Source organism: Chroicocephalus ridibundus, chromosome 1 (assembly GCF_963924245.1).
Source record: "Chroicocephalus ridibundus chromosome 1, bChrRid1.1, whole genome shotgun sequence".
NCBI classification, from domain to species: domain Eukaryota; kingdom Metazoa; phylum Chordata; class Aves; order Charadriiformes; family Laridae; genus Chroicocephalus; species Chroicocephalus ridibundus.
Genome location: NC_086284.1, coordinates 181,161,243 through 181,186,116, shown reverse-complemented (window position 1 = coordinate 181,186,116; position 24,874 = coordinate 181,161,243). Strand labels below are relative to the sequence as shown.

The 24,874-nt window shown below is 36.8% G+C and overlaps 1 protein-coding gene across 4 annotated transcripts in view; it reads left to right on the top strand.

The window, feature by feature from the left end:
- The window catches only part of CNOT2 (CCR4-NOT transcription complex subunit 2), a 92,261-nt gene that overhangs the window by 50,024 nt on the left and 17,363 nt on the right, over positions 1-24,874 (top strand). For all 4 annotated transcript variants that reach the window (XM_063322953.1, XM_063322956.1, XM_063322955.1 and 1 more), the window contains 6 exons: positions 3,360-3,482; positions 14,992-15,058; positions 18,384-18,531; positions 19,162-19,344; positions 22,193-22,272; positions 23,393-23,518. In XM_063322953.1, the coding sequence (XP_063179023.1) occupies positions 3,372-3,482; positions 14,992-15,058; positions 18,384-18,531; positions 19,162-19,344; positions 22,193-22,272; positions 23,393-23,518 (715 nt within the window). In that variant the 5' untranslated portion in view covers positions 3,360-3,371. The remainder of the gene's footprint in view (positions 1-3,359; positions 3,483-14,991; positions 15,059-18,383; positions 18,532-19,161; positions 19,345-22,192; positions 22,273-23,392; positions 23,519-24,874) is intronic.

The following is a 24,874-nucleotide window of genomic DNA, read 5'->3' as shown; positions in this document are numbered from 1 at the left end:
GGGAGTAGATAAACTGGCTGCTAGTGTTAGCCTAAGAACAAGCAAGAAGTAAGCAGCCTGGCCACGGCAGCTGCAGCTTCACTCTCTAATCCCAGTTCCTGCCCTTTCAGTTACTGGTCTGTAGTGGCTGCCTCATTTTATCGTGCTGTTAGTTTTGTAACAGGGCTGGATAGCAGCGTGAATTGCAGTGCCGCGTTTCGCTGTTGTGATCTGTGCTGCGGCTCACCCTGAGAACAAGTGGCGGTTCTTTCTGGTGAAGTGAAATCCTGTTAGGGGTGCAGGCAGCTGCCAGAATGCCCTCCAGCGCCTGTACCGCTTCCCTCGGTGGGAGTGTGGACAGCTTGAGCACTGCACGCGACTGCTTCACTTGGCAGCATTGAACTGCACAGAATCGCTTACAAAACTGCTGCTGTGAAGAAGTGTCGGTCTCTGGAGGGAAAAAAAAAAAAAAGAAAGTTTTTGAAGGTCTTCAAAGCAGTCGGGCACAGCGATGCAGCTGGGTTGCAGGCAGGGCTCCTCCGGCCTTCCCCTCTTCCCCTGCAGCTGCAGCCTGCAACGCACTGCTCTGCTCTCTGGAGTTCATCAGCACAGTCCTGTTAGGTATCGTGTAGAAATACGGGTTACCAATAAAAATATCAATATGTAATCTATCTAATTATTGAAAGTTTTCTTCATCTCTTTTTTTAATAGCCATGCTCTTGTAAGACTCTGTATTAATATCAGTGCATTTCATCAGTCTTCAAGGCGTAATCCTGATTAGTTTTTGGGCCAATGCTTTATACAATTATCAGTATAGAAGGTAATGTCTTAGACAATTTAAATTTAATGGAGAGTGTTTAAAACATCTCCCAGCTTTTCACTATTTAGGGTTCGTATTTGGACATACTAGCTTTCTTGCAGCAGCTTTAAACATATATTTTGAGACTGAAAGCTCTGACCTTACCCCACTGACTCAGAAATCTTTATGGTGTGTGTATAGCCAGTCATGTGTAAACCTCTGAGGAAATAAGATCAAAAGCTACGGGGTCAAAGACAGAATCGTTTTTCCCCGTTATATAGTTCCTGTACTGTAGCTCAGGGTTAAGTATTGCATTAGTTACAGTATGGTGTATGCTTCAGTGACTTGCTTTCTATCACAATTAAATTTTGTTATTCTGATGATGTATCACAAGAGAAGGTTATGTGGCAAAAAAAATTATTCTCTTATCCCAGGTATTGTCAAAGGAGCACCAAAAAAATTCTTCGGGATTTGTGAGAAGCTGCCTTTTATCTTCTCAAGAGCAGTAGTTGGTTGAGACACTCAGCTTCTCCTTGTTGCTCAGGATAGCTTCACCGAAGCATTTCACTATCCTTTTTACAGTGGTTAAAGGCAACTGCTCGTCTCTCTGTACTTTACTCAGGCAGAGCAAAGGACTAGATAATCCCCTTAGCCTGTTAAATGCTCCATCCCATCTGGTAGGTGATAATTGCATTGTAAGGGGATTAGCACAGTGGGATATGCTTATAGTGTAATGAAAGCTTCACTACAAGTGTGAAAGTCAGCTGAATGTATTCGAGCAGTTTGAGACCTTATATTTGCACATTTTTGTAAATACCATAAAACACAAGTTTCATCTGGAGGTGTGCTTTATCTTTACATGCCTTCACATGTGTGTAACAAAATAGAAATTTGTTTTGAGATATTAGTAGTCTAAATATCTGAAACACTTGTAGGAAGTAGTGGAATAGACATTTTTTAGCTGAAGATTTTAGGGCAATTCTGTGATCATAGCTGTATTAAATGCATCCCAAGTGTTGACTTTAGTTTTACTCAAAACTCCTATGACTTTGAAATCATGGTGTTAAGTTGTTCCTAGTATAGGAGCACCCATGTTATCAAACACTGATGAGAAATCTTCATCAGTAAAGGTGAAATTTGAATAAGCAACACTGTGAGGAATATCAGAGTAATTTTGTATCAGTGAGGGTAAGAGGATTTCAAGCTGAAGGTAACTCTCCTTGCAACCAACCAGAATAAATGTTTTGAAACTTAAATTTCAAGCATGAGTCTAAGATAGTGCAAAATAACTCCTGAAAAATAAAATTTAAAAATTGTCCTATGTTTTTGGTCTTTTTTTTTTTTAAGTTTAGCTAATGCTGTCAGTAGTGAAGACAGTCAGTCTTAGGGCTCAGAGCCTTTCATAAGCTAACTGCAACTGAGCTTTCTTACCTTTCAAGATGTTAAAGATCCGTTGAAGGTATGTTACATAGGGCGGTAGCTCAGGGTTGGTTACCATCCTGCTGGTTGCGCTCTCTCCAGTCTCTCTGTATGGTACAAGAAACTGGGTGAGTTGTTCAGTGCTGACCAGTGTGTGCCGTTTTGCTGGTTTGAACATTAACCTGTTAGGTTAAAACAGGGCTTGGTTGGCCCACACTGCACTGTGATGCTGTTTCATAGCCAGATAGATTAGGAACTTAACAGAGGTGTGTGTATTTTTACATAAGTAAGATAGTAAGGTGTATAAACGCGCACTGCATGCGGTAGATGCTTCAGCAATGTTGTATGACCTTGCTGCGGGATTAAATTTTCTAAAGAATTAAGGTTCTGTGACCAGCTGTGTGGTTGCTGTTTCGTCAGTTTCCATTTTTTGACTTAGCAGCTCGCTCTGTGTGTGTGTGTGTGTGTACGCGTGCCTCTGGGAGTATGGGCAAATACTCCCATCTGGCCATCTTCAGCAACTTTTTTTTTTTTTTTGGCCATCTTCAGCAACTTTGCCAGTCTGTGATGAGGTGGTTGAGTGTTGTTAAGCTCAACCTTCTCTTAATCATGGCTCTGAGTGCGCAGGGTTAATTAGAAAGCTGCTTTTCCAAAGTTGTGGTGATGAGACATGGGAGTGATTTTTTTTTTTCTTCCTTTCTTTATGATTGTTATTTCTTTTAAGGTGGCTGAGCTGTAAAGAAAATTCCTTAATTTTCTTCTTTTAGATGGAAAGTGTTTACCTGAGGAGAGGAAAATCTGAGAAATTTGCTGTTTTGTTGTCTGACATTCTGTAATTTTAAATAAACCTGAGTGAAAGGTCATGAGACTCAAAACCACCAATGAACAAATGAACAGCCCTCCAAAAAATGAAGCGTGTCCCCTCTCCCCACCCCGATCCTTTCTGAAATACAAGTTTCTGTCAGATGAAAATCCCCCTTGGAAGAACCATTAGATTGGCAATATACAAAAAATATTTTTAAAGAGGAATTTTCAAATGTTTAGGAACAGGTTGTTGGTGTTTTCTTTTTTTTAACAATTCTTACATAAATATAAAATATATACTCTTGTATGTAGCAAACCAAATCATATGTGGTATATAATCATTTTTCTTCTTACTTAGGTGACAAACAGCATGTTTGGTGCTTCAAGGAAGAAGTTTGTAGAGGGGGTTGATGGTGACTACCATGATGAAAACATGTACTACAGCCAATCATCGATGTTCCCACATCGGTCGGAAAAAGATGTAAGTTGAATAAGCTTATTTTTCCCCTTTCAATAGTAGGATAGTTTCAATCATGTGAAATATATGTGAGGCAGGGCTTCGTTTAGCTTTAAGCTGTGAATCACAGTGTTTTCAGTGGCAAATGCTTTTTATTTTAGTGAGTTTATACATGTAAGCTTCAGCCATATGCATGCCAGGGTTTTATTTTTTTGTCTTTAAGAATTGTATTTATAACTTAGGTTATTGATTATATCTTGTGTTTACATGTTGTATCTACAGTGGTTTTGTTGTGGTTTTGCATTTTACATCTTCAACGGTCTTTCCGTTTCTGAAAATGCCTTGTGCAGCTTGTTTGTCTGCTCAAGTATTCCAATTTAGGTATTTCTCCCATTTGTAATGATGCAAAGTTACAAAACCAACCATTCCTAAATATTTGTTTTCCCTTGGTAATGCATTATCGTATGTTAGAATTGCATTGGCATTACCGAAGCTCCACTTATTATTAAAATAAATAAATTAGCTGGTAAAATATTTCACTCCTATATGGAGTGGCATGTAGAAATACATGGAAAACTGAAAGCATGACTTGAAATACGTGTCACCTGGAAGTCAGTAATACCATCTTATGACAGACTTGCATTTAATATGTGTAAGCAACATATATGCTAGATTCTCTAATTAAAAAAAAAAGTAAAAATTCCTTAAAAATTTCAAAAAGATGTCATTGCTTCAAGTCTGCCTCCATGACTGTCCAGAAATATAATTGTTTAATAGCAGATGTTAACATAGCCTTGACAGACCTTGATCTATGTAAACATAAACATTTCCTATACGCTCTTAGTGGAATTTTAATCCAGATTTTCAAAGGTATAAGGAAATACGTTTAGAGTAGAAGGCATTTTAAAACAAAAGAAAAAAAAATGCTTAAATGCAGCTTTCCATTTCAGTTTCATAATTTGATAAGAAATTTCAGGTGAGCCAGCAAAGGATTAAAATGTACTACAGTGTGAGAAAATTCAATAGGCTGCTCTTTTCTGTTTATGCCCATTACATATGTGCGTGTACCACAGATGCACACAGGCACAATGGAATATTTATAATGTTGAACATACTTTCTCTGAGCACCGAGAGGTGCAGCCAGCACTCTCAGAAGCAGTAGATGCTATTTCTCCAAAATGATTCTTAAATATTAAATGCCCACTTTTAGATTTGATGCAGTGAGGGAGAAATCATTACAGTGTAGTAAGAAAGGTAAAGTGAGACAAACGCTATGCTGTACAGTGTACACAGTGAAAGCTGATGCTTGGCATGTTGTTGACACAGTGAATGAGTGTTTTAGTTGCCTACTTTTTCTGTAGGCAATGTTGCAGAAGTGGATCTTAGAATGGGACTTCAAGAGAAGGAAGGTGGGTGTTCCAGACACCGTGAATGACAAATGAGAAATCCTGAAAGCTTGTGGGAGAAGTGGCCAAAATGGGGCATAGAAGCTGCTGTAGTTGGCAGAAGAGTGATGTCGTTCCAACAGGAAATGGAAGAGTCATTTTTGCAAAAGCTTTAAAGTTTTATTTCCAAATCCTTGTTAAGGGATTTTTTTTTTTTCCCCTGTAGCTTCACTATTAACCATTACAACTTTTTGAGTTTATGCTTATGAAATCTTAAATGATTATGTGCTATTGTAATATTTATTTTTTTAAAAAAAGTTGATCAAAATAAATATATGGTGGTGATATTGACATTGTCTGTACACCTTTGGTCACTCATCTGTAGCTAAATGTATATTCTGTATTATGTTCCGTATGATATCTCATTTGGCTCGTGGTAGATGAGAAAGGTTGCAAAGGTGGTTGTATTCTTTTCGTTTCCAACCAGTTTTGTGGTTTTGAAAACCTTTTCCAATTGAAAATAACCATGTTTTCAAATAGTCTTTCAACTGGAATTCTATTAAAGATGTTGTTCTGTATATGAGAACACAATAAATATATTGACTGTGTTGTTATTTGGATAACACTTAGTATTGACAGACAAAAATAAATTTGCTCAGAATTTTCTCTGAGTAAGCTAATAAAAACTAATGTTCAAAACCTGGATCTAGTTTTATGAACACCTGGAGGGGGGGGAAACTTCCAGCGTTCTAGATCTTGAAACACTTTGAATCTTTCTGTCTTCATATTTGTATTGAAATGGAGAAGGTAAATGTAGGGGTGGGGGGGAAAGATAGAGGAAACTTTGGGGAAAGGAGTGAATCACTTTTATATTCAGAAAATCCAACTGGTAATAAAAAGATTAAAACTAAGCATATACAATCTCTTTTTTAAGCTTACTGAAAAATGGCAATTTATGCTGGTTTTTTTTTATAGTATAATTGTCTAAACAAGGTGCAGTTTTACTGCAATTTAATTTATTCCTCCTTTTTTTCATTTTCAGTTTCTTGTGTGTCTTTGCTGAGAGCAGATAAAATTAATGTATTGCAGGTTTTAGCTATGAACCTGTAGAAAATGTTAAATGTTTGTTGCATCAGATATACGTATGAATCCTGAGTCCTTAATTTATGCTTCATTTATCATCTAGAGTTCGTCAACCTTAGAGTGGTTCTGAGGGAAGCCCTCTGTGAATGGCTTCCTTAAATACTGCTTTTTGGGAAGGTCTTAAAGCTTGTTTAGTGTTTAGCCTCATAGTGGACATGACTATGTGTTTTTCTGTTTTTTTTCACTTTGTCAAAGTCTTACTGATTCTGACCTTAAAAGTTGCTGCTTTCCAGGGAGTTGTTAGTGCACACGTGTATGTGTACTCCAAGCAGAGGAATATACAGAAGAATGTTGAAACCTTTCTAAAATTTAGATTAAGGACTATTACTGCAAGCCCATTATTTTGTATAAACTTTGCTTCCAAAATCATGTGGATGCTGTTTGTGTCTGTTGTTTTCAGCACAAAATTATGGTTCCTTAGATGAGATTAGATCTTACTCAAGCCATGTAATGCTTCCTTTTTGCTAAATGAGTGGCTTTGCCTTGAGTCATCGCAAACCTTGCTGTGCTAAGTACGGAAGTGCAACAGAGTAAATCCATGAATGCTCTTTCTATGTATTCTGCTGTGCATCAGGTCAGTGTGTGATAACTGGGTCAATAATTCTTTGGCGAAGAAATTAGATGTTATAGAACTTGCAGAAAATAGAACTGGTTAAGAAAATAGTTTAAGATTTGGCCTGAAACAAATATGGTCCTGTAACTTAAATTGACAACAAGATGCACGATGTGCCCACAAAATAATTGCGGAGCTTATTTGTGGCCAGTTTCACCTACCTAATTGAGCTGTCTGTGCACTCAGCAAAATCACTGTGAGGAAAAGGGTTCATGTATTTTTATTTGGATAGAGTGACAATGGTAGAAAACGGTAACTCAAAGCCTTAATATGCTGTTGAACCTACTGTCTTCAAATGAGCAAAAAAAAATGAGTGTGCTTTGAGGAAAAGGTGGGACCTGTTCAGTCTGAACTTTGATTTCTCATGTATAAGAATGTAAGAAGTGCTCCACAAGGTTTGATCCAGTCTATCCTGATCCACTGAAGATGCCCACATGAGAATATAAGATCAGGGCATCTTCTGTTATGAACTGCAGGTACATATCTGACAGTAGACAGACATGCGTTTTAATGAACATCTGCCCAAATTATGAGGAAAGTTAGGAGAATTTTTTCAGTGACTGCTTTTGCCATTTCTTGGCCCAGTGCTCTGCTGTTCATTTTATCTCCCAGTTGCTCAACAGATATGGCATTAATTCTCTGATTTGCACTTCTGATGAGTTAGGTTGCTGAGCTTATTCTTGTCTCTGAAAAAATCGTAATGTTTTATCTAATTCTGGACTTTCTCAGTTGAGACCTGATGTTCTTTTGCAGCTCGGTTCTTTCAAAGTGTGGCTTCTTGTGAAATCAAATATATTTTAACAATTGGGGCAAGTAAGATCTAGCCTGCAGATTAGATTTGGCTCATTGCAACTATTGATCTAGCTCCCTGGCGCTACCTTTCCTGAAGTAGGAGGCCCTCGGATTTGGGCATTGAGCACAGTGGAATGGGTTATTAATTCTGGGAGCCTTCTTCACAGGGGTTTCTTCCATCCTGGTGTAATAGAAGCATGTCTATGAAGCATCAAATTCAGGTGTTCTTCTCTCATCTGACAGTTGCATGAACGCAAATGTCAGTGGGTTTGTCCTGTAATGGACACGATGGTGACGATACAACAAAGGGGTGGTCCGAAGCTGTTATCAAAGTCTTCTGCTGCAAACTTCCATTAAAGCAATTTATGGAACCTTTACTGAACTCTTACTGTGTTTTCAAATATATGGTCTTATAAAGAGGTGGTACTTTTACAGGAGATAAAACCCTGAAACAAGACTTAGCTTACCGTGGAGACAGAGATCCAGAATCTTGCTAAGTTTGAGAAACTACATGTGGAAGGGTTTAATCAGTCTTCTGGAGACAGCTTTGACTTTGGGGTTGCTGAACACCGTGTTGTAACTGGATTGTTGACTTTCTAATGCTATTTTTTATGATTCTAAGGAAACCTATGGTATCTTGTTTCCCAAGGCATCTTGCTTGGCTTTTGTCTTAGTCATTGCATGAGAATTTGTTAGCTTAGTCATAATTTAACTTCAGATGCTACATACGGAGTTTTTTTAAGTATTTAAGAATTCCCATGGAATCTTCTTGTATAAGAAGCATTCACACTAATGCTTGCTGGTTGAATAGAGCTACTTAACATTAATGTAACTTTTCATAGTCTGAATAGTTTTGATCCATTTGTGGAGGGGAAAAAAAAGTAAAGCTTGTTTTGGGGAGAAAATAGATTCATGTCTTTAATTATAAATGGCAAATGAATATTTTCATGTGCATTACTTTGCATGTAAACATACTTGTAGATTTGACTGAATAGTGGGTTAGTTTGCCCTGCTTGCTTCCTGTAACACATGGCTTAAGCTTTTTTCTTTGATGTTTGAGTTGCAAAGCAACAGAGTTGTTTTTTTTTACCTTCCCAGAGAGTGATTAAACAGTCTTTACATCTTTTAGTGAATACATAATATGTTTTATTAAAAAAAAAAAACAAAACCAAAACACCAACAAAAAACAACAAACCACAAAAAAACCCAAACAAACTTTAAATGAATGAAAATTTCAATGCCATTAATTGAAAACAGTTGGATGGACTTGCAGGGGATAAGATTAGAAACAAATTGAGGGAGGTTTTGTGTTTTAATGCAGTATGCCCTTTCAGAGCCTATTGGCATTCTACCTGTAGCTTCTGATTTCATAATAAAGAAAGAACCAGAAGTTTAGAATGCAAAATGCAGCCTTTTACTGTGTCACTTATGTACCTGGATGGGTTTATCAAATAAAACAATACATGATAAACTCATTTTACTTAGAGAAAAATGTTTTTTTTATACTCTGTCATACAGTTTGCGAGAAGTATATATCTGAATTAAAGTTATTTCACATCGCTTACTTTACAATTTGAAATTACATCACAAGGAAATCAATTTCACTATTGATGACTGTAGTATACAGTTTTCACTATGGTTGAGTTTGTATTTAGATTTTTTTTTTTTAAATAGAAGAACTAAGTGACTGTGGAAAGTATTGTTTCTGTACTTTATCTAAAAGCTATATTTTACTGCATCTCCACTTAAATCAACAATATATAGTAGTTTTTGAGTCTGCTTTACCATATGAAGTTGTTCCTTGGACGAGATAATTCCGTGCATAGAATCATCTGTCTTTTGTAGAAAGGGGAGGTTGTGGTTTCTTACACAGTAATTCAGTTCACTGAACATATTGTATTGTAATATTGGTGGTTTACGTGCTCAGTATGTGGGTGGGTTTTGTTTTGGTTTTGTTTTTTTTTTTAGTTTTTCATATGCAACTGGTTATTTAATTGAAGTAAAATATTTGCTTTGTTGTCCTAGTTCTTAATTGCTTATGGCGGTTTTTGTAGCAGCTTTCAACAAGTTTTCAGTAATCTTTTGGTTTGTTAGTACACTATACCATCAAACTAAATGTCTCTAAACAGGGAGAATTTGTTTTTAGAGTTTTACATTAATATCCGTGTTTAACCTTGTGTTAATAACATCATTGTCATTCAAAGGCAACATCTTGCCTTTAAGATCTTGAGATACTGCTGCCAACAACAGTGTGGTCTCCTACCTCCTTCTGCTTCCCAAGTGCCATGGGAAGCAGGGGACCTCAACCTTAAATGCTGAAATCTGGAAGACTGAATAAAATTTCATTTATTTTTCAGTATTGTATTTGGTTTTATATTTCACAAGTAATTTTGATTGGTAAAAATTTTCACTTGCAGATAATACCCTGCAGTTATAAGGCTTTCAAGATTTCTTTGTTGATCTCCGATTTTGAGTTTTGGAAATATTTTCTTGTGATGGAATTTTGTGAGCACTGTATTACAAGTGGTTTGTAATCTAGAGGAAAACTAATAATACTACTAAAAAACTGTCAGAGTATAGAAAAATCTGTATTTTTTTCATCTGTTGTCTGTTGGCCTGATTTATTGTTATTTTTTAAAGCAGTATAACACTTCCTTCTTTTGAGGCTGTGGGTCAGCTGTTTTATTATTAAATAGTGTAGCACAGATGGCAGATACCAGAAATAAAGTAGTGCAAATATAAAATTATGCTGATACTTGCACCTGTGAGAAGCCCATCATTTATCAGGCCAGATATTACTTACAGACTTACTTGCTTATTCTAACACGTTTTGCTTTTTCTTTCCAACTTCCTAGCATTGGAGTGATGTGTTTTAACTTCAGCTTGCTTTGTGTTTAAGAAAGTAGCTTTAGGCTATAACTGCATAATATAGAAGCCTTCGCAGAAGTCTTGCTTTACTGAGTTTTCTTGGTGCTGCTGTGCCGAAGTGTGCTATGGCAGCAGTTAGGGTGACAGGCAGCTGTCCCCATGGTAGGTTGGGGGCTTGCTTGGAAGATGCAGGATGCTGCAGTGCAGGGGGGTGGTGGGAACCCCATCAGCCGGCTCTGCTGCTGGGCCTCCCCCGCCGCCTCCCTCTGCTTTCAGGGAGGCTGCAGCCTGTGTTCACCAGTCTCCCGAGACGGTTGTAAAATGCAGCAGTTTTTTCATGGTTCTGGCAAGTTTAAGCAACTGCTGGTGTTGTTTTTTCGAGGTTTTTGATGCTCTTAAATGAATTTACTGCAGTAAACCAATCATGAGTTGACAAAAGCAGTTATGGTAAAATCTGGTTCATCACTAGGGCTAGGAAATTGACTGTAGCATGTTTCAGCTTACTGATTTTTTGGTGTGGGCCAGTCTAGAAAAATTGGGCCATCTGCTTGAATCGTCAGTTAGTTTGAATTTAGAAACAGAATCTTCCTTGATCAGAACTGCACTGTGACTGTTTGAGACTTGCGAGTAAAATGATGCTCGCATTTTAGTTGGCTATCATCAACTCAGTCCTTCAGCCTGAGCGTCGGTCCTTCTGTACGCCAGCAGAATAAAGTGCACCCTTCATGTTACACAAGGTGTTGCTTGGTTGTCTCCTTGCCTTGTGGGAGAGGCAAGTCTTAGGCCTCCTCTGTCTCCTAACGTGTACGGGGAAAGCGAACTGAAACAGTCTGTCTAGTTCAGTCATACAAGGTTGGAATAGATGCAGAAATCCCATGCTATTTCGCTGTTGGATTTTGTAGCTGTTAACCACTGGCAAATTGAATTAAATCTAAATGCCAAAGTTTGAAGAGTGGATTATTTTTTTTCGTACATGTGCAGCAAAAGCTATAAGTGTCAGAAGCTTGTTTACAATTTCCTTGACTCGATCAAAGATTATTAGTCACTTGTTTTAAAAAGCTGGTATTGTATACGTACCGCTAGAATACATAGTTCATCAATGTGATCTCAATAATTTGTAATGGGTGTTTTTTTTTCCATATGTTGTTACAGGTATAAATGTAAGCATTTTTTCCTAAAATATACATAATTGGGTAAAGCTTAAAAGATCTTATGGACTGGAAGCAGCTTTAGTGACCAGAAGAGTTAGACTGCTTTAGATTTTATTAGATTATCATTACCTTTGGCTGTTGTAGACTAAAAGAAATTCAAGAGTAACTTCCAGCCATTGTTGCAAGTACACTCGTGGAGAGTTGTTTTACTTTGTGTGTTGTGTGGCTAGTAGTCCAGTCAGATAAAATGATGATTGCCGAATGCCAGAAGGAATGTTTTTAATACTACTAATAGTGTTCATCTTGAGTCTCTGTTATTTTTGATAGACCAAGTTTGAATAGACTATAATAGTGACTCAGAGGTGATGAATGCAAATAAAGATCCTGGTAGTATAAATTAAGGTTTTTGCTAATTTAGTGGTTTTGTTGTTGACCTAAATTATATGGAAATAATAGAAAAAGAAGACAGAATTTTAAACTGCTCCTTACTTACCTGTGACAGAAAAAACTGTTTCATACTGGGGATTTTTTTTTTATTTTGCATATTGCAAATAAACTAGAGAGAGAAAAAGTGAGATTTGAGAAATGCTGCAGTTAATCAGCCTGGAACAGATCCACAGAAATATTTATTAATTTCTTCTTCAGGCTTATTATCTTTGATGTTTTAAGTGTGTTATGACTTTAAGAGTAGTTGTTAGACTTATTGAATTTAGTACTTGGCCTTTATTATGGTTTTCTATAAATGTTTCTCTACAAGTCATTTTGCAATTAACTTTTCATGTAAAAGCAAATGGCACGATAAGTGTGACCCACTTTGCAGTGTTTCAAAAGAAAATCCAATTTCTAATAAGCAGTGTTCATTAAATACTATTTGCCGTTCCTTTTCTTCTAAACTGAAGTACTCAATGTAGAAGAGGTGAGATTCTTTTTCCCCTCTTTCAAGTAATCTAGTACATCTTAGGTCTGTGATTTTTTTATTATTTTTTTTATCCAAGTTAATGTAAATAAAAGGTTTTTATGCTGAGGTTTGTACCATCTTTTGCTTATTATATCACACGCCATCACAGCAATTTTTGAATGCCCTGGGCAGCTGTTCTTACGGGATCTTCTTTTTAGCTTAACTGTTTTGCTTACCTGTCCCAAAGCTAGTAGTACTTTTTGGCTGCTGTTTCTGTCTCAATATCTGGTTGGTTTGGTTTGGGGTTTTCTTTGCTTCTGTGCCCTTGTCATTCTCTCTGAAGGTGTTTCGTAACTCTTTCTCATTATTTTTTCCATGGAATTACGATTTGCCACACCTTGTAACATATTCTCGGATTTTTCAACTTGTCAAACTTTAATGTTTGGGTGGTTTTAACTCAACATTTTACTTTGTCCTTTCTTTCTTAAAACTACTCTGCTTGTTTTATCAATGCTTAGCAAACATCAGTTTGTTAGTTTGGATGGGGAGTGTGCTTTTGAAGTCTGTCTCCCAAGTGTCCCCACTTCTTCATGCTTTTGCAGAGAAGTCTTGGTGTGAGTGAATTTTATTCCTTCGGGATCAAAATAGGCTGGAAGTGCCGCTCCAGGAGCGCACCAAACATGTTCTGCTCACTAATAGGCAACCAGTCCATGGCATCAGGTGTTTTAGTCGTGGCTAACTCTAGTTAGAAATGCATACAGTATATACGATAGGCCCTCAGGATAAACTTTTGTGTTTTACAAATGCATTTCCCTCTGGTGGCATTACTTGCTAATGCAGATGTGGCCTTTGCTGCCTGAGTGCTGACCTGAAGCCACTGGTAGTTATTTAAAATGTTCTTTTGTTCATAGCCAGTTCTTCACTAAGAAAGGAGAACTTTGGTCCAGTTTGGCATATATTTTAGTTATACTTTTTTCTACAGAAAGTTTTTGTCTTAGTATTTTAAACCTCTTGCATGTGTAAGTGTGGATGTTTATTGCTGTAGTTGCTTACTGTCAAATATGTACAGTTTGTTCAAAATATGTGTGAGTATATAGCATTTTGGGGTGATATTTCTGATACATCTTCTGGTGGTCTACACTAATTGCCTGCTGTAATTTCTTTTCTCGTGCCTTCTGTATGTATTCAAAAATTATAGATACTTTATGATTGAAAGACATGAATGCTGCTTTTGATATTTAGTGTCTACCCTGCATGTCTTCTTTCTCATTTCTACCATCTGGATTTCGCCCCAGTATAGACAACTAGCAGATTCAGTTTATAAGGTTTGTTTGAATTTTACATCTGTCTAGATTAAGTCAACAAAGCAATTTGCACTTTATCACAGTGAAAGTTATTTTGATTTGAATTCTGTACTCTGAAGTTGAAAAAGCTTGAAATCCCCTTATGTGTAAGAATCCAGATGTTTATTTCCTTAAAATCATCCTAAAATTCAATCCAAGTCCAGACTACTGCACCAAACAAGCCAAATGTCTTTTGCCCATGAGTTAGTAAGTACGAGTAGCATATTCTGTTGAGAGCTGGATGGTCAACTAATACGTTGCCTTACTCCAAGGGATGATTTGCTATCCCTAATGTTGATGAACATCTAATCTGTTCTTCAAAAACATCCAGGGATGGATGTTCCAGTGCTTAACCATCCTTAAGATTGCGAAGGGCTTTTTTTGCCCCAGATATTTAGTCTAGATCTCAAATTTATTTCTCAAATTTATTAATACTTCCCATTTCTGCAGCAGCATGGAGAATAATTTGCTCTTTTCCTCTTAGAGCAATGACTGGAAGTCTGGTGTCATGTCCCTACCTTAGTTGCCTTCTTTTTTGACTGTGCAAACCCAGATCTCAATCTTTCTTCATGGATCATGATCTTTTTCAGATCTTATTCTTCTCAAGAATCTCTTTAGTTTGGCACATTTCTTGCGTGGCGTCTGAAAGTTGACGAGATTTTAATGGAAATATTTGGTAATATGCGATGTCTCTAAAGTGGGTGTAGCAGAGCAGGAAAGATTACTTCTGACATTTGTACATCTTGCCTATCCATATGGTACATATAAGCAAGGATCTAGCTCTTAGGGAGGTACATTACACTTCTAACATTGGAACCTTGTCTGAAGTTCATATCTGTTTCTGTATACCTGCTGCTACCTAGCCACTCATTTCCCACCTTTTGCTATTGTAACTGATAATATGAAACTTTGCACTTGCAGCTGTTACATTCAACAGGGATTGATCTGCTTGTATGATGCATGTTTTACAGGGGAAAAAAAAACCCCTATATCCGATTTAAATAACTGTGTTCCTTCTTCTGTAAAGACTGGTCTCTTAGCTACAAGGGTAGAAAAACTGAAAGCTTTTGGATCTTCTTCCTCTATGTTATTTGTCGCAAGTAGAAGAAAGTCTCATTTTATACATGTAAAGTCATAATTTTTAATTGACATGTAAAATACTGTTACAGTTGTAATGTGCAGATATTTTGGGGAGTTTCTAAAACTTTTGATGACTTCAGAGGACTTTTCAGTTGCTGTTTTGGCTTTTTTGGCAAAACAATATACTTTGTCAACTTTCAGAGCAAGATAGCACAATATCTTTGTGTCTTTAATAACCTTTTCTTCTTCTTACATTTTAGATGCTGGCATCACCATCAACATCAGGTCAGCTGTCTCAGTTTGGGGCAAGTTTATACGGGCAACAAAGTAAGAATTCTTTTTCTTGATATGTTTATTTTATGCTACATATGCCCTAGTTTTATGCTCTTTGGATAGAGAACATACATATGGCTTTGTTTTCTGGTGATTGTAAAAAAGACAGTATGTCTCCTTATTTGTGTGACTTTTATATTTTTTTTTAAGATATATTTTTGCTTTGCTTAGTATGCATTTTTGCAGTGTTTAATATGCAAGGTGTCATATATATGGTTGCTGTGTAGCTGTTAAATATCCAAATATGATCTTCCTATAAAGAATGTCTGCGTTTTAGCTGTGGCTTTCTGAAGGAAAAAGTAAGGAAAGTGAGTTAGGCCAAAATGAGCCTAGTTCAGAAAAATATGTAAGGAATAGAAGGAAATTATACCGTAAATTATAACTGATATTTCATGCTCTACATGAGCGCATTGAATATTGCGTACATGTTTGGCAGCTAGCATTTGGCAAAGAACTATGCCAGTAAGATTATTACATTCTGCATCACCTTTTTTTCTTTTTCATACCTTGAAGATTTTTTCTGTGTCTGCCAGTCTTGTGTATACTGTTGGCAGTAGAAGACCTATAGAGCAGCAGTCACAGTGTGTAACGCTGGCCACCTCACTTAAGGGCCAGCCTTGAGAACTGAACCTCCTCGTAGTTGAGAGGTGCATCCAGAAAGTGACTTAGAGTATCTGAATTAGATAGAGTTACACAAGTAAAACAGGTTTGTGAACATCTCTGTTTTATCACTGTAGGCTTTTGAACGTTTGCAACTTTCTTGCCAAATGCATCTGACTCAGATTCTAAGAAAAGCTGTCTTTAGAATACTTCAGAGAGTGTGAGCTTTAACTGGACAAACTAAAAGCTTTGTCTGCTAGATGCATGGCCTTCACGACTTCTATCGGCTTTCTTCAAATAGTTTAAAATATATAGTGAGGTTCTTACTATCTCAGGGGCTGTTGATGAGTGACCCTGTAATATAAACTGGCATTTGATTATGCTACTGAGACTTCTATGAGCAGTTTCTCGCCAGTCTCACAGTCATGTTTGGCTTTTGTCTTTTTGGGTCCTGAATCTGGCACTATTGAACCTTTCAGACTTAACTGTATAAAGATACTGAAGTAGTTTATTCATTCTGTTTATCACAGTTATTTGTTGTTTATTTTTAAGGTTAACTTTTTTCATCAACTTTCTTACTCATTCAGTTGGTTGTGGTGCCTAGGACATAATCTCCCTAACATAGAGACATGCATGGCTTAAAAGCTTGAAAGTAAATATTATCAGGGTTCAGTTCCTACCAAATTTTGAGAAAAAGGGGCAAGAAACTTCTGTGTTGAAGTCAATGCTTATGATTAAAATACTTGGAGGAAAACCAAAGCTGATAATGCCTGTGCGCTTGTAGATTGGTAGCTGTCAGTCATTTAGCAAGATGTCACGTTATAGAGTTAAGGTAACTTAAACTTAACTATTAGGCAGGAAATTGGCCACTTCATTATCAGCCTCCAATATAGCCCATGCAGATCTCTTGTCTCTATTAAAAAAGTGGAAAAAGGAAGCATAAGAAAAAAGATGATTTTTATTTTTTCTTATGGTGAATATTTTAACTGGCCCTACTTGCCAGCCCCAGGAATATAGTTCTACTTCACTGTAACAGCCCTACTCGTTAAAAATTCTAGTTAAAGAAAGCCAACAACGAGAAATAACCATCAGTGTAAAACTGGCTTTGCTGAAATAAATGCTTGCATAAAATTAACCTGAATATTGTAATCATGTTTTTCAGTGTACTGTATCTAGTTTGGAAGTGTATGTATTTTTTCTTTACCATTTTATTTTTAAAATCCCACTTAATTGTTAATCAACATGAAATATTATTTATAATGTATATTTATGCTCATTGAAATTATTCTGATGCAGCAAATTGCCAAAATATTTACAGTGAACACCTTGATATAATCAGTATTTAATGAAGTCTTAGGAGGCTTGTTATAGCAAGTCACACTACCTCTGAATCTGAATGTACAGGGATAAATTTGAGTGTTATCAAAACTTTTGAGTGTTATTGCAAACTTCTTGGCTTGCAAATTGTCGGGTAGGATACGGACAGACAGCAGCTCTTAAAGTGTGAGAGCTGAACAACTGGGAGGTTTCTTCAGACCTTGCCCATGATAATAACCTGAGCATATGCAGTGTCCTTTCTTTGCATTCTTAGTATTTAATCATGTTATACGCTGGCATATTCAGCTCTTCTGCAGGGATGATTTACCATGGGAGAGTGCTGATTGATCATCATTTTTCTTTTGTTCGGTGTGCAACATCAGGTTTGGAGTTCTGTGAGTCTACCTCAGCAGCCTTATGCAGAAGCAATAGAGACTGTTACTTACAGCTATCACATTTTATGTGCTAAGTTTGTTTCTGTTGATACGTTGTACTAAATGACTCTTCGTGTCTTCGAACATAATTCCAAAACTGCATAAACACAGAAAAGCCATGTGAGAATGATGAGAAACCTCATAAAGTTTTTGGACATTTTGAGATGATCAGCAACTAATCTTTTGCTGTTCTGAGTTAAAGCGATTTCTTTTCTTACCTCACTGAAGTGCTTACTTCTGTCACGCCCAATTGTTTGTGTAGAAAATACTTTTGATCACAATGTTAAAAATCTTCTGTATATTTTTAAATGCTGATAGAAGGCAGTTAAAATTCTCCTTGCTTTCTTTTCTCAAAAGATTGAACTTGACTTGATTGTGGACACTGAAATTCTGTTATCAAAAAGAAGCAACTTAAACTTTACAGAGAACTGGACTAAAAAGTTGCTTTTGTTGTCCTAAAAGCAATGTTATTGTTAATTAAATATTATTAACTTTTTTTATTAAAGATGTGCTTAATGTTTAACAAGACAGATCAGTGTTCTAAATACTGGACAAATATATATCAGTTTATTCAAAAGTAATTAACATATTTCTTGAGTGCAGTTATTAATTTTCTCAAAATGCTGCTTTTTTGAGATAATTTGTAGATTTCCACTTCGTCATCAAAAAATCAAAACTAAAACCTTTCTCCGCAGTATGTGTCTCAAAGGAAACAAGATTTTGTTAGTGACTCAAGTTCAGAAGTTCCTTAAAGAGCCTTTCTGAAGTTTAACAGAAATGGGGCTAAATTTGAAATAATTGGGCTTCTGTTATGCAAACAAGGACTTAGTTTTTACACTGCACTTTCCTTCAGTCTTTACACTTTTTTTGTAGGTTTTTAGCATAAATTGTTTCCATCTACACCTGATGGAGAAGACTTTGTTCCTGATTGCTCTATATCTCCACCCCTCTGAATTTTTTTTCAATAGGTGCACTAGGCCTTCCAATGAGGGGAATGAGCAACAATACCCCTCAGTTAAATCGCAGCTTATCACAAGGCACTCAGTTACCGAGCCACGTAACGCCAACAACAGGGGTACCAACAATGTCACTTCACACGCCTCCATCTCCGAGCAGGTATTTATTGATAGCCAATATTTCTGCAATTGTGTCTTTCTGCAGAGCACTTGTTAAATGATCTGCATATTTTGCCTTGACTACTTTACAGTCTGATTAATGGGAAAAAAAAAAGTAGTTTCTATTGACCACTGCCTGTGTTAGGGAAATAATACTGTAAAACAGTAAGATAGGACTTACTGTAAGACGGTATTTGATTTTTGTATGTAAAGGACAAATTGCTGGCAAATTCTGCTTCAGAATGTAAGAGGCTGGTTTTTGGTTGTTCTGGTAAATGTACAGTTAAAATTTTTATATGGATGTCATATGCTATTTAAGAACATTGAGGTAGTAGGTCATTAAAAGGAAGCGGTCATTGAAAAAAGAGCTGTAACGCCTTTCCAAATGCATAGTATTTAAGTATTTATCTAAACCTTACCAAGGACTTGATCAGTATGTAATGGGTCATCTGGTGTTTCTGAAGAAATCCAAAACTACATTAATTATAGAGAGTAATCCAAACATGCTGTGTTGACGCTAAGCACAAATTAAGTTGCAACAGCTCAGAGTCCATCCTACGTTAGTAATCTAAATGAGTAACCAAATACTATTGTACAGATTCATCTCTGTGGATGGTTTTTTCTCTTTCAGGGGGATATTGCCTATGAATCCTAGGAATATGATGAACCACTCCCAGGTTGGTCAGGGCATTGGAATTCCCAGCAGGACAAACAGCATGAGCAGTTCAGGGTTAGGCAGCCCCAACAGAAGCTCTCCAAGCATAATATGTATGCCAAAGCAGCAACCCTCTCGACAACCTTTTACTGTGAACAGGTAAGGCTGTTTAGTGAGACTATCCCTCTGCAGCCATGGACGTGCTTAAATGCTGCTCTGGAAATCTAATTTTTATCCATTAGAATAAAGCTCAAAAGCGCTGCTTCGTGTGTTCTTGTCTCCTGGCAATAAACTTTGAAGCTGCTTTTAATATTCACACAAGCTTTTTGAGGCCTTTAAGCTAAATTCTGTTTCTGACTACTGCATTTTCGCTGCTGCTTCTTTAAGATACGTGAAGTTTCTCATGTGTTCCTGACTTTGTTCTTGAAACATGCGTTGATTTTTGGGTATATGCCTCCATTTTAAGACTCTTCATCTGTGAGTTTGGAAAGAAGAAAGGCAATATTTAAAAACACAATAGTTATTCTGGAAGAATAGTTAACTGATTCAGATGCGGTAGGGACCTAGCGTTTTACTTCTTTAAATTCTGGAATAATATAGAGAACAGTGGTTTGCCTTTTGGTTAAGGATGTGGTGCTCATTCTGATGCCAAAAGCTTCTCAGTCACTTCTGCTCTTTTTCTAACTGGGCAAGATCGTAAGATCATAAATCATTAGGCTTTAACTGTGTTTTGGTGCTGTGTTTATGCTTAGTTCATACTGATAAACTGGTAGTAAAAAGTGTGTCGATTTTAATTATTTAATGTGTGTGGTCACATCTTCGCACACCTGATTGCTTTCCAGGCTTCATTCCACAACCTCATGATCTCTGTGCTCCCAGTTTCATCCTTTTTCTCCCTTCAGGCCCTTCCTTAGGGGACTGGCTCTCCCACAGAGCACAAGCGAGCTCGTGGCAGTCAGGTGCCTCCTCTAACCCCACCTAGTATTTTACAGAATGGATGAAGGAAGGTGAAAACTAATGTCATGGTTATCTGAAGCTTGGTCAGGCTATTTAGTTCTGTAGTTTCACACTATGATATAAGCATAAAAGTGCTTTTCTCAGTCATGGCAGTAGAGATTTGGTAGTAGCAGTTTATGTTCTTGGAGTGTGAGAAGACTTTGTATCTTGCCTCTGATTACATAGAATTTGCCTTTTCTTTCCTGTGATGTATAGCTGCAAGTAAAGGAGATGATAATTTAAGAAGATAACTTTACATTTTAAAGTATTTTTGGAACTTGAGCATCACAAAAGATTGAAGTAGTAGTATAATTATAAACTCTACGTGCGGGAGACAGTGATTTTGGATATTGATGTATGTATAAAAAATAAGTGTTTAAATATCGTTTACTTGTAAGGTAGATAATGAAATCCCTGTCTGTAGGAGCATTTGAATTAAATCCTCATCTTTCACTGTTTGCATTGTATATCTCGTTTTCAAGAAGCTACAATTTTTACAAGTTGAGAAGGAAATATCACTACAACAGTGACAAGTTCTTATTCCACAGTTTATTAGCCTACAGAAGTATAGTAGTAGTACATATCCGATTTTTAATTGACATATTTAACAAAATTTTGAAATGATACTTGGAAAAAAAAGTTATGGTGTTTCCTTGACAGGTGTATGAATTATGTGACTTCCGAGAAGTGTTTTCTGAATGTTTGCCTTAGTTGGAGCAATGCAACTTTTTAGGTTTTTGAACATAAAAAATACTTTACTTCCCCTTCATTAGTTCCATTGGTAAAACAGGTTACAAGTAATTGTAGGGAAATATGCATTTTATGGCCTAATCCTTTTCTTATCCCTGAAATTCTTAACATGGTTATTTCTGATTACTTTAAAAGCAAACAAAAAGCCCCTCGCATGGGAAATACCGTCTGTCATCAAGCTAGATTGTATGTCCTCAAGATCAAGTTGTCTCCTCTTGGTGCTCTCACCAGGTCTAGAATTCACAGATGATACTTGGAATGTGTTTCTTCAGGTGCGTGAGGTGTCCAAGATCTGGATGTCTTTCAGATACACCACCTTGGAGAAGCAAAGCAGGATAGGACTAGTCTTGGCTAACTGTTCCCTTTCTTGATGTCTCAATCCAAAATGAAGCATTTAGGGTTATTTCAAATTGGAATGAAATGCTTCAGATTTGTAGCTGTGGAAGAAGTCTGTGTAGGTAAAATTTCCACTAGGAAAACGTTTGACATTTTTAGTTACATAAACTTCTAAAAGATCAACTTTCATCCTGTTACAGAGGAAAAACGAATGTTGTGATTTCCCACAGGGCAGAAATTCAGAATTTCACTCAGCTGGGGCCTGCCTTTGGGCTTCTCGACATCTACAGCTTGCATAGAATGAAGCGGATCCTTCGTGAGGGTGTCTTTGCAACCACAGTAGTCCTATATGGTAGTTAGATATCTTCAAACATTTTTGCCTGACTATATAAAACTTCAATTTAGCTGGTGTCTTTGTGTGGCAGAGCCCATCCTTATGCTCATGCTATTACCATATGTACATGGTGATGATTGCACACCTTAGCTGTTCAGTTTATAACTGAGTCATGACAAACCCGATCACTTTCATGATCCAGCTTCCCACCTGCAAATGAATGGATTGCAGTCTAACTCTTCACTACTGCATTTACTGCTACTTTGTTTTCCTGGATGGAATTATTGAGTAATGATCATGTTTGTCATAACTTGTTCGTTGACAGATGTCTTAAGGCACAGTGGCTATTAAAAAACTAAGTTATTTTGAAGTCATTCCAGTTGTCTTGATTGAGCAGTGCCTGCTGCTGCGGCTCAGAGTTTTTAGAAATACAGAGGAAAAGAATGAAAAACTGAGTATAGGCTAATGTGGGTTGCCTAAGCTTGAAATAATTTAAGTGTCATAGGGGTTTTTTTCCCCTTAATGCGCCTTCCACTGGAAATTACAAAGTATGTATACCCTTTTGTCTGACTTCCTGGATTTTTTTCACAGTATGTCTGGATTTGGGATGAACAGAAATCAGGCATTTGGAATGAATAACTCCTTATCAAGTAACATTTTTAATGGAACAGGTGAGTTTAGTCTGATTAATGCTGATCTTAAAGTACAATAGAGAGATTTTTAGACTAAATAAGTCTAACTGAAAATACTGTGTTCTGTTGGAGTACAACTTTGTTGTAATTTCCCTGTTTCATAGAAATGCTGCTATAAGAGCAGTGCTATGAAACTGTTAGTACTTCGTAACATTGGATTTTAATACTTTTGAAGACAAAATGAAAGTATTCTGTAGAATACTCAGTGTACATCATATGACTATAGATTATACCTAGTTGGTTAGAAATACAAAATAGCTTATGGAATTGAAAAAGGGATCAGAGAAGAAGAAGATAGGGTAAAAACAGTGGGAAAGCATTTTTGAAATCTCAGACTCCTTTTGAACAGCTGGTTTATAATGTGATCCTTTCGATCGGTTATTTAAGTTGGGATTGTTCTCTGGGAATTACTTCTTCACCTGAATTTAATGACCTAAAGAGGGGATAATACCCTTGTGCATAAATGTCTTAGGTTTGTCCATGCTGACGTTTCTGTAGGTGACTGTGTATATGAAGCAACATGAGGTGCTGGTGATATCACAGAGTGGAAGGGTTTGGGCATCCCATAGGACCTTATGGCATCTTTATAGAGCTGCAGCTCTGGTCTTGCCTTTGTAGTATTTTCTGCTGCAAATCAAAAAATGTTCCCATGTCACTTGCACTGCATTGGCTCTACAGTTGCTTCAGTTTTATCTTACCTTATCTAAGGACAAAAGAGCTCCTCGATGCTGCTGTTAATATGGATTATTATCTTCTCTTGAATTTCTTCTTGATAGCTCCTTAAATTTATACAGTTTACCTATTCTAGTACAGGAATTTTTATAGCCTGCCTGTATTTTACGTGTGCAGCCTTTAATTCAAAATGAATAAACCTTGTTACTAACTACTGTTGACTAGCTATTGTTTGAAAACAAACCACAAACATCTTGATGCTTGTTAGGCTAGTCTCATGACACTCAGGCTGTAGTTATTTGTAATAATTATAGTAAGAGTAAAAAGGTCAATTTGAAGAGAGAAAATATATCCTATATTTATTTTGCACATAATGAAGTCTGAGTAAAAAACGTAAGGGAATTAAAATATCTGGTTTTTATTGTAGATGGAAGTGAAAATGTGACAGGACTGGACCTCTCAGATTTTCCAGCACTAGCGGACAGAAACAGAAGGGAAGGAAGTGGCAATCCAACTCCATTAATAAACCCTTTAGCTGGAAGGGCACCCTATGGTAAGACTATACTTTTGAAAGCTGTTTGAATGAAATCGGTATTTGCTTGATTCACCTTTTGCTGTTCATAAGACAATAGGTAGTGTTTTCAAAAATGCCAGACACTTGAGCTCCTAAGTCTGTTTTTTTAAAAAATAAATAATCCATATCTCTGTGGTTGGAGATTGTCCTCAGGCTTTTGTAAGTGTTAGAACTCACATCTGCATTACTTTCACCATCGATAGAGGTTGTTGGGGTTTTCAGTCTGTATAGTGTGAATACTCGGAAACTGCTCACTCTAGACATGTCTTGGGCAATAGGTTATTTTCTAAACACATGTATACAAGAACCGTCGAGGTCTGGAGGAGTAAATTTTAGGAATAATATTTGGTTGCTAGAGGTGTTATTGTGTAAAAAGTCAGCAGCTATAAACATACTGTATAGTTTCTCTGTTAATTAGTAGTGCTTGCTGTAGTGCTGTTCACTGTCACTCTTACGATGAACATCAGACTTCAAAAAATAACCTATAAGCATCAACTATTATCAGTCAGATTCCAAGTACTGAACAGCTTAAAAATTAATAAAGGAAAAACTTTAAGGTGGATACAAATCTTATTATTTGGGTCTGGAAAAAATTCGGGTAAGCTTAGGCACAATGCTTTTTTTTGTTACTGCTTTAGTAGATTTTGTTATGCATGTTGCATCAGCTACCCTGAAAAGTTGCTTTTATAACCTAAAGTTATTTTTGCGAGACTTGTCAAATTTCCAACCAAAAATAACCCAGTATTTTCTAACTATAACAACCTAGTGTTTTTCAGAGATATCGCCAACTTTATTGAAGAGAAATAATAGATACCGCATTATCAGGAGAAAGTAGCCTCATGAATGGGGCGTAACCAGGGCTCTCTGCTTAAGATAGCTGTGAGAAAAAGCTAAATGAGTTAAACTGAGATGCTTCTAAACACAGGGGAGAGTCACTTCCCCAAATGAAGACACTGAAAAGTCACGCTGAGAGTGGAGAGCTAATACGGCTTGTGGTTTACATGAGTTTTCGTCTGTCTCTGAAAGAGAAGCCATTACATGGAAAATTGATAGAAAGTGGGAAGGAGACCCACACAGGTGTACTTCCAGCATGGAGCTGGAGTTCACCATTCAGCAGCATTGCTGCATAAAAAAAAAATATCTGTAATTGCTCCCGTGCTCACACCATTTCCCCTTTTTGGTGCTAGCACAGCTGTTTGCACATCTGTGTGGTGAATCAGGACAGAAACTTCTCTATCTGAAGAGTTATGTTGAGCCATCTGCTTGATGCAGGGGATAGGTATCATGGTAGAAACAATCAAGAAGTAGGAATATGAGGTGCACTGGATACTGTCT